The sequence below is a fragment of the Plectropomus leopardus genome, chromosome 23 (genome assembly GCF_026936395.1).
Source record: "Plectropomus leopardus strain MGB_pleo_1.0 chromosome 23, ASM2693639v1, whole genome shotgun sequence".
Classification (NCBI taxonomy): domain Eukaryota; kingdom Metazoa; phylum Chordata; class Actinopteri; order Perciformes; family Serranidae; genus Plectropomus; species Plectropomus leopardus.
This window is the reverse complement of record NC_142198.1, coordinates 7872261-7882489: the sequence shown is the minus strand read 5'-3', so window position 1 is coordinate 7882489 and position 10229 is coordinate 7872261. Positions and strand designations below refer to the sequence as shown.

At 36.7% G+C, this 10229-nt stretch overlaps 1 protein-coding gene across 4 annotated transcripts in view; it reads right to left on the bottom strand.

Moving 5' to 3' along the window:
• Nucleotides 1-650: 650 nt before the first annotated feature.
• The window catches only part of kdm6ba (lysine (K)-specific demethylase 6B, a), a 117233-nt gene continuing 107654 nt past the window's right edge, over nucleotides 651-10229 (bottom strand). For all 4 annotated transcript variants that reach the window (XM_042511865.2, XM_088073186.1, XM_088073185.1 and 1 more), the window contains 12 exons: nucleotides 10029-10155; nucleotides 9593-9698; nucleotides 6304-6509; nucleotides 6093-6196; nucleotides 5934-6002; nucleotides 5520-5668; nucleotides 5162-5276; nucleotides 4838-5025; nucleotides 4043-4184; nucleotides 3707-3833; nucleotides 2470-2640; nucleotides 651-2290 (listed from right to left, as the gene is read on the bottom strand). In XM_042511865.2, coding sequence (XP_042367799.2) covers nucleotides 2273-2290; nucleotides 2470-2640; nucleotides 3707-3833; nucleotides 4043-4184; nucleotides 4838-5025; nucleotides 5162-5276; nucleotides 5520-5668; nucleotides 5934-6002; nucleotides 6093-6196; nucleotides 6304-6509; nucleotides 9593-9698; nucleotides 10029-10155 — 1522 coding nt within the window. In that variant the 3' untranslated portion in view covers nucleotides 651-2272. The remainder of the gene's footprint in view (nucleotides 2291-2469; nucleotides 2641-3706; nucleotides 3834-4042; nucleotides 4185-4837; nucleotides 5026-5161; nucleotides 5277-5519; nucleotides 5669-5933; nucleotides 6003-6092; nucleotides 6197-6303; nucleotides 6510-9592; nucleotides 9699-10028; nucleotides 10156-10229) is intronic.

Below are 10229 nucleotides of genomic sequence, written 5' to 3'. Positions count from 1 at the left end.
AATGTCAAGTGTTTGCACGTCCGGAAACACACAAAACCTTAGTATAGCATGTAGAGGCGTATCATCATATACAGTGTCGAAAAAACATCCCAAAACAGCCCCAAAATAGCAGTTGAAACAATGACCAAAACAGCAAGGCTATAGTATGGCGAAAATGTCAAAATTTGAGACGTTCAAAAAACATCTGAAAAAAACTCAAAATAGCTTGTAGAGGCCCATTATAGTATACAGTGTTGAAAAACATCCCCAAAGCCTGAATAAAACCCATTAAATAGCATATCAAAAAAAATTACCAAAAACCACATACTATAACATGTCAAAAAAATCTAAAATTTTGTACACAAAATGGCTGACAAACCACTTATTATAGCTGATAGAGATGTCCCATAGCATAGCATGTTGAAAAAATGCCTCCAAAAAGGCCAAAAAGTCATAATAAAGCATGTTGAAAAAATGGCCAAAAACATACAAATCGCACAAAGCATACAATGGTAAAAAATCTCAAATTTTGACATTTCCAAAACTGACTGAAAACCGCATATACATTTTATATACTTTTTTCCATATTGCCCAGCACTATACAAACATTACATGTTGGTGACAGATAAAATATGACCAAGAGGAAAAAAAGAGGCGTACTCACCCCCGGATTCATCAAAAAGCGTTTATTAATAATAGTCATAGTAATGTCACACAAATTCACAAGTGTTTAAGACATGTCTGGCTCAGTTTGGTGTGTGTGTCTGCAAGTATGTCTGTGTGAATTCTCTAAACAGTGCAGTTATAAATAAATGACCACAAAGAGAAGGAAAAGGGTAAGGTAATATTGCAACAGGAAAAATAGAATTCTCATTTTAAGAAGATAAACAGAAAAAAGTTGTTCAAAGAGAACATTTAGCACCATCTATCCCGTTATCATATTCAACAGATAATATCATAAAATCATTAAAATCTCGTCTAAAAGCCCCCTACATAATAAAAAAATTACCATTTGTCAAAACACTTTGGAAAGTTTTTTTTCCTTAATGAGCATACAAACACAGCATTCCATTAGTCATCTTCTCTACGTGAGCAGTGTGGCTATTGTCTACAGGAAAGGTGGTGTTATATTCAAGATAAAGATATCATTTAATATATATCAGGAGAAAAAGGAAGGAGTCATGAGAGGCAAGCACCAAAGAAACAGCAGCCTCCACTCCTGTGGACACACAACCCCACATTTCAGTTCTTACAGAGCAATCGGTCACTATAAAAAAAGAAAAAAAAAGAAAAAAAATCGCAAACTTGTACAACCCTATTAAAAAAGGGAGAACATTGATATCCAATAAATAGAGGAAACATTTTAAATTAAATGTACAATGCAAAAAAACCAAAACAAACAAAAAAATCAAAACAAGAAATACTAAGTCTGCATATTGGAACAAAACAATCAGAGGTACAACACACAAACACCAGATGGCAATGATTTTTTTTCTTTCTTTTTTAAAGAGATAGTCCATAGAGAGATGGAAGAAATGAACAAAAAGACCTGATGATGAGTGATAACTGAACATTAATCTCCAGAGGAAATCAAAGTATAATTCATACAAACAAGATTTACAACACATACAAGAATTTGAAAAACAAAATAAAACCCCCCCCAAAACAACCAAAGTTGTTAAAACCCGTATGTTTTGAAGCATTCCAAACATTTGTATTTTTTTTTAAATTCTTAATGCTTTAGAAAAATGTTCATATCTCTATTATTAGTATTTTTCATTTTCTCTCTTTTCTAAATACAAGGCCAATGTGGTATATATCTAGGCTGATCTAGTTTAGAAAAACAAAACAATAAATTATTTTTAAAAAAGACAGCACCCCACAAAAATTTCAAACAGCATGTACAAATTTCAGTATTCAAGACAACACAAAAACAAGTTCTCTCTGGTACTGACAGAAACACACCATTGAAACCAACTACCCTCCGCATGTTGTTCAATGGCAGCACCACCTGCCCCCTGGTTCTTAACTTCACTGTTTCCAGGGTGTCTGGTTGAAAGCACCATCTGAGAGTAAACTGGTATTTTATTGGCGGCTTGGTTTTTCTTTTTGTAAACAGTAATGATGAGTAAACGTATTCAACTGGCTGTTCGGCAAGTATTAGCAGTAGTAGTAGTAGAAAACATGATCTTAAATAATGAAAGGGTAAGTTGAAATCCAAAGTGAAACTGTCTTTTGTCCTGTCTTGCAGGAGTTTTGGTTATGGCTGAGGAGACGCAGGAGGGGAGCTCTGTCACCGGGAGGAGGAGGCCTGGTAAGACAAAACACAGACATGATTAATATCTAACTGACTTGAAAATAATCAGTTTCATTGACTATTGTTTGTATTTCAAGGCAAAAAAACAACATCCAAATTCTCTGAGACTGATGGCACAACTGGGATTATTGGACTCCTCATTAGCGGGAATCTCGAGGTAAGTGTCTCCTCACCAGGCTGAAGGAGTCGTATATGTTCATGAGCTCCTCTATGCGGTACTGCTCCAGCACCACTACGTTTGTCAGGTTGGGGCTACGCTGACGTGCGCAGTCCTCACAGTGAACCACATACGTCTTCCTGCTGTTGTTCTCACTTGTCACAAACAACAAATTGAACACCTCCAACTGCAACAGAGAAGAGAACAATTTAGGAAATATTCAAGGTAGAAAGGATTTATGTTAATGCTTCTTTTGTAATCTATAGATTATCCAGAAAATTGCCTGTTGTCCTCTAGAGCATTGGTTCCCAATCCTTTTAGTTCAGTGTTAACCCTTGAGCGACACAACTCATTTAATATAGAAGTACATATTTCACAATCTCTTTGACACAGAAGTCAACATTTCACTTGTGTAGTTTGGTCAAGTTGTGTTTTAACTGGTACCATTTGGAGGGGTAGAAGTTGAACATTTTAAGCATTTATTCATTACTTTTAGCTATTTTTAACATTTAATCATAATTTAAAAAAAAACAGTTGATCTGTTTCATCTTTCCAAGTATGCTCTGGCAACTACACCCTCTGGGGTACTAGTACCCTTGTTTGGGAATCACTGCTTTAGAGTACAACAGCTGTAGTCAGTTATCAATCTCACAATAACATCATTTCACGGTGAAAAAGTGTACGCAGCAGGTTCCTGTAACTAAATATAATGTATGATTCTTTTGGACATCAAAACCTAAAGCCTCCAGTAAGACTATTAGGTTTAATCAACTCTGAGCACAATTACCTTTATTTGGATTTAAATCATCATTGGTTATTACACTGCATTAGTTTGGCTTGGAGTACACGTGGCTGGACTATCTATCATGCTGCAAGAATGGCTATAGTAGTTTTCGTGGGCACTGTGGTTGGTTAAACTCATTGTAACTGCTGTTATCTAACATACAAACTTACACCTGGAACACACTGCATGCGTGAGCAGTGCGTGACTGCAACCTCGCTGCACTGCTGCATGTTTCATGCTTGCAGTGTCCACACTCGTGGAGTTGTTGTCGTGACACTTCTGCTGGGCTACCTGCAGCTATGAGTATTCTAAGTGCTGTCATGTTCTGCTCACACATGCAGTGTGTTCCAGATGTTATTGCAGGGCTGTTGCACTTTATTGTATGTAAGTGTACACAAACTAGCAGCTGAGAGTGTCTGTAATTGGGGGAGTCAAAGTTCTGTTGTTAGAGTGACTGAAGGCTGCTCACATCACACTCGTTGCAGTAGTAGGCAGGCTCGTCTTTGACCCGACTCTGATAGGAAAGCTTTTTGCCTTCAGCCACCAGCTGGTCCCGCAGAATCTGGATGTGCTTCATGGACTGCAGCAGGCAGTGTCTGACAGAGCGGGAAAGAGAACAACATTAATATCAAGTTGCCATTAAATATATTTATATAGTTTTTATTTGTATATGTACCATTACAAAAGCAGCCTAACAGCACAAGTAGTTTTAACAAAACACTATAACCTTAATGAAGCTGAGATTTTCTACAGGGTTGTTCATTAGTTCTGGCTAACTGGCCGCTAAATGTTCGTGTGTACTCACTTGACCATCTTATAGGTGTCTGGGTCAGTGATCTTGACAGTGCGGGCCACGTTCCAGGACACATGAATCATGGGGACAATGGATTTGACTTTCTTCACTTCGTTCCACTCGAACCTCTCCAGGGCCAGCTGGTATTGGTAAGCTACAGACACACACGAAACAATGTTGAATACTGTCTATAAAATATTTTAGTAACGCATTCATAGCGAATTCTAATGCATTCATAATGCTTGATGAATACACTCATAAACACATGTAATGCTTACTGGTGCACTATATCAATAGTCATAAACCATTATAGATCTGACTTTTATGATTTAAAAGTGGCAAGGGTCTTATGGGTGCTCTTGACTTGTTAAAACAATCCATGCTTTTTCATAAGTTATCACTGTGTGTGTTTAGTAAAGTGAGGTACATATTGATGCATTTATAATTATTTATGCTTCATCATAATGTTTCATTGTAGGTGTTAAGTCTCTTTACTTAACGTATACAATGGTAACTTACACTGCATGGACTGTTAAAACACACTATGCGTCCTAACTACAGATAATTATTGATGTGTGTGTAAACCTCTAGTTTAAAACTAGTCAAGAGCATCCATAAGACACCTCATACAGTTACATCTATGTTTTATGACTGTTGATAATCAAAAAGGATTATGAATGCATTAAAATTCACTATGAATACCTTCATTATGCATTATAGATGTGGTGCACATAGAAAATGTTACCACTATGTTCATAATATTGCTAAAGTAATGTGTATTTAGTCCTTAGATGGTGCACTACTCACCATTAAGAGGTCCAACATTCCAGGCAATGTTGTTGCACCAGCCAACAGCCTGAACCCAGTGAACAGTTCCAGCGTTGATCCACACCAAATCTCCAGGCCGCTGGATAAAGCGGTAGACTGGGATGTTGGCTTTGTAAAGATCTTCCAAAACCGGCCACCAGGAACCCGTCAGGTAGTCCACTCCATGCCTAAGCACATAAGAAGGGTGTAGAGCTTAGCATCTTAAATAAACCTCTGCACTCCTAGTATTGTTATAGAGGGAAGAATAATTTTACAGTCACACGCCTAAAATGTCAGCGTGCATTCTTAGATTTGTCTACTCACTTTTCACAAAAGTCACTGATGGCCTGCCAGTAATTCTCATGGACAGAGAACCACTCACAGTCTCCAGGGCCGATGTTGATGTTCACCGAGCAAAAGTTATTGTTCTCCTGGTGACCTGTTAGAGTACAGAATATCCTTGTCACATATTTAGAATAAACAGGTCTCAATTCAGATAGTAACTTCAGTTGCTTTGCTAGCATCTTTGATAAACCAAGTCTATTGGCATTTTTTAGATACTGTTACCCCTGTCAACAGTAGTACACAGAGCATTTTTATTTAATGTATGTGTTGTGTGTTCAGTGCATTGTTTAAACTTAAGTTGTATTCTACACATTACAGACATACGAGTGTCCTCTACCTGGTGTTCGACTCCCTGGAACCTTCATGTAGAGCTGGACAGTGTTCATGCCTAGGATGGTGTGTCCAACATGGCTCAACATGTTCCCGCTGGATGCTACACGCATGAATGCTGGCAGCTTCTGCAACTCCTGAAGCTGGGGCTTCCACCTGCACAGACACAGCAGGTTAGAACTGATCAACATTCATCTTTAGTAACATTTGACCATTAGAGTGATATGTATGTACACTATAAACTGATGCAGAACAAAGGAGCTTTGCTTGCATCAATCATGCTGCTGCATTGAGACTTGACCACTACAGGGCAATGCAACGGATGGAAAAACAATAAATATCTTTCAAATATTATGTAACAGTGACCATCACATTTTTCTACATATATCATATCTGAGGGTGATATGTTTAAGTTGCTCACCTCTTGGGATCTGAAAGGTCAATGTTGGTGCCAAACTTAATTATCTTCCCCACTTGTTTTGGCTCAGCACTGAGGAAAAGCGAAACATTCAAATATTACAACAAACTTCAAAAAACTTGGAAGTTTTAGTAAACTTTGTGCTCTTTTAACTATCCTTACCTGCTACTTTCTTTAGAGCTGTCCTTGCTCGGAGTATCAGAAGTGTTGGATGGCTTCTTCTCCTTCTCATCTTCATCCTCCTCCTCGTCGCTGCCTTTTTCCTCCTGAAGACACAGATCACAACATGTTAACCAGCTGGATCGCAGCACAGAATGCAGGAAAAACAGTAGTAGGTGGAGTGGTTAGAGTAGCTGTGATAAACCATATTTACCTGCAGACTTTCTTGGAAGCTGGACGCCTGGTACTGGGCATATTTGGCGATGGTGGTGTGGGAGCGGCTGCTCTCGCAGGGCCATGTCTGGCCTGTCCCACTGGGGTCCCAGTTCTCATCAGCAGGCTGCTGCACCTGAGTCCTCACCTCTACTGCCTGCTCTGCATTGGCTTCCACCAGTGACTTTGTAGAAAACAGCCCCAGGTCTAAAAGGAATGAGAGGAAATGTTAGGCATGCATGCATTACAACAAACTGATGCATCATATTTGTACCTAAACAGTCATGAATGTTGTTTCTTAGTAGCTCGATGTTGAAAGGAAAATTTCTCCCACAATAAGGCATTTGGTCATACAGAATAAATTGTTTGCATAATGCCACTGTTTTGTATTGAGAAAAATACCAATAAATGAATTATTTTTCTTATGCTGAATGGTCAGGAGTTTTTTTGGGCAGGGATTATCACAGTCTGGGATGTATCAATGATTACCAACAACATTGACTTCTATGCATTTTTAGTTTTTGTATAGATTCAAATAATCAGAAAAAGTACCTTTCAGACGCTTAGGTCCCAAAATGAAACTTTTCTAAAACTGCTTTAAAATATTACACACATTGTTTTCCATTTCTTTGGAACTCCAGACCTAATCATTTATATCAAATAATTATTCGTTTTCAGAATTTTAACCCTTTAAATTCCACTTTGTTTACACAATGTCATGATTTTGATGAGAAAAGCACAAAATGCTTAATTATTTCCCAAATAATACATGCAAAGGAGATTATTTTGGAGAGGATTATTGCATACTGAGATAAGTTACTGATTACTGGCAAGTAAACTAAGTTATTGGCAAAAAAAAAAAGATTTCTATGCATTTTTAATTTTTGTGCAGGTCAGATAATTAGAAAAACTCACTGTCAGACCCCTAGGTCATCAAATGGAACCTTTCTGAGAACTGCTTTAAAAAATACTACACAGTAATATGTTTTTTTGTTGTTAAATCTTTTAAACAACTTCAGACCTGTTCAAAAATACCAAATATTCATTCATTTTCAGAATTTTAACCCTTTAAATGCCTTAGGTCCCTTTTTTTCTTAGTATCTTTGAAAAACTTCAGACCTGATCATAAATACCAAATATCGACTCATTTTCAGAATTTTAACCCTTTACATGCCTGTTTCTTCAAATAATGCTACGTTTTTTTTTTTAAATGACAAAAACAATAAAAGAAATTGAATTATTTTTCATATGCTAAGGAGATTTTTTTGAGATAGATAACTGCAGTCCGGGATATGTCAATGATTAGCAACAACATTGATTTTTATTATTTTTGCACTTTCATATAATTAGAAAAAATCACTCTCATACCCATAAGTCCCTTTTTTTCTTAGTATCTTTTAAAAACTTCTGACCTGATCATAAATACCAAATATCTACTCATTTTCAGAATTTTAACCCCTTAAATGCCAGTGTCCTTACATAATGCTACTCTTTTTAATGAGAAAAATGCAATAAAAAATGAATTATTTTTCATATGCTAAATCCTAAGGATATTTTTTCGAGGGGGATCATTGTAGTCTGGGATATGTCAATGATTAGCAACAATTTAAATTTTTGTTTTTCGTGCAGTTGCAGATAATCTAAAAAACTCACTCTCAGGCCCCTAGGTCCTCAAATGGGACCTTTCTGAACTGTTTTAAAAGTAGCTTACAGTAATATTATTTGGTTTTCTTTGTATCTTTTAACAACTTCTGACCTGATCATAAATACCACATATCTGCTCGTTTTCAGAATTTTAACCCCTTAAATGCCAGTGTCCTTACATAATGCTACTCTTTTTAATGAGAAAAATGCAATAAAAAATGAATTATTTTTCATATGCTAAATCCTAAGGATATTTTTTCGAGGGGGATCATTGTAGTCTGGGATATGTCAGTGATTAGCAACAATTTAAATTTTTGTTTTTCGTGCAGTTGCAGATAATCTAAAAAACTCACTCTCAGGCCCCTAGGTCCTCAAATGGGACCTTTCTGAACTGTTTTAAAAGTAGCTTACAGTAATATTATTTGGTTTTCTTTGTATCTTTTAACAACTTCTGACCTGATCATAAATACCACATATCTGCTCATTTTCAGAATTTTAACCCCTTAAAAATAGGTTTTTCATGAGAAAACACAAAAATTGAAGTATGTTCAATATCTAAACATATTCAATGCAATACCTGCACATATTTAGACATTTGGCTGTGCCAGCACTTGTATAAACTCACTAATGGTCTCAAAATCTACTGAATAAAAAAAAAACAGACTTTCCGACAATTTGTTTTAGTACACCTCACTTTGTTTTGGTGCCCCCCTAGATGGCATCCAGTGGAGGAGTGCAGGTGTGTGTGTATGGGCAAATATGACCAGCAGTAGAATAGCCTATAGTTGAAAGCACGGAATTCATATGAATTTGTTCTTCAGGGCATATATGGAGAAATCGATTCAATTGCCCAGAAAATACCAAAAAAATGGCCATGGCTTCAAAAAAGACAACTTTTATGGTTTTATATTTGGCCATTTTTCTCCATCGGGATTTCAGTGCCTGTATTTTGGTTACACACACACACAATAACGTTTCTATGCACACATACACACTACACTCTGAATAAATATATGGAACTAAAATGATCTGGGTGTGTTTGTAGGGATGTCAGAGGGCTTGCAGCGCTCCACAATATGTTGAAACAGAAAAAAAAAGAAAAATGCGTCTTATTGATCTATATCCCAAAATTGAGAAAATGGCAGAACATTTTTAAAAAAATGGTAAAAAAAATAAATTTTGATAAATATTTTGATAAAATGTGAATAAATTTTGAAGCCAGGAGTGCAGGATGGCAGCCTAACATAATATAATTCATAAGTTTATGCTGTCAGAGCAGAAGAGTCAAAAGTTGTAGTTTTTTCTTTTTTTTTATGGGAGTCACTAGGCCCCAAAATGGGACTAGGAGGCTGAAAGTAACATTTTTGTTTACTCATTCTATTATAAACTAATTGTGGGAGTTAAATTGAAAACCTAAAATTGACCAAAAAATACATAAATTCACCGAAATTCATACCATTTGCATTACCACACCCAAGATTATAAAAAAAAAAAATTAAATTAAATTAAATTAAATTAAAAAAAGACCTGAGGTCCCAAAATATACAAAGGTTCTCAGAGGGTTCAGTTCACATCTTTTATTTCTCCAAAAGTCAGTATAGCTTACTACTTGACTGCATTCAAAGTGACAGTAAGTGTCAACTTACTAAGTCGCAGAGATCCAGCCAGGCCTCTGATAACAGTAACAGGATTCTTGGGGTCTGTGCAGAACTGCAGCAGCACGGGGGAGAAGGCATCTCGCTTACTCTCCAACTACAAAGAAGAAAAATCACTTCAATGCACCGACAACAACTCTTTCAACCAATTTGTCTGCATGCACAGTAATTTGCCACAAGAGGGCAGCGCAGGCATGTTAAGGCAAATTGTGTATAAATATCAACAGTCTGCAATGCACACTAATATTAAACCAACTATGTTCTGTTGCTTTAAAGAATAACATTTGTGTGCTGTCTTTTAAAACATTGACATGCCTTAACATTTGATTTGTTGGATGATTATAATCATACTTTTGGCTATTTGTTCTGTTTAGAGACGGAAAGAAAGTCAGTGTATGTATGAAATGTAGTGGACATAGTGACTTACATAGATGCTTGGTGTAGGAGGATTGAGTTTCTCTCTAGGAATGGGTTCCTCTGAGGTCATGGTGGGCTTGACAGAGAAGGCCGGGAGCAGAAACGATTCTTTGAACTTCCCTTTCACTCTGGCTCCCCTATAACGGAAAGAGGAGAACATCTTGGCATATGCAAACGATGAGATACAAAACAGGTTTCTGTTACTGCTGCC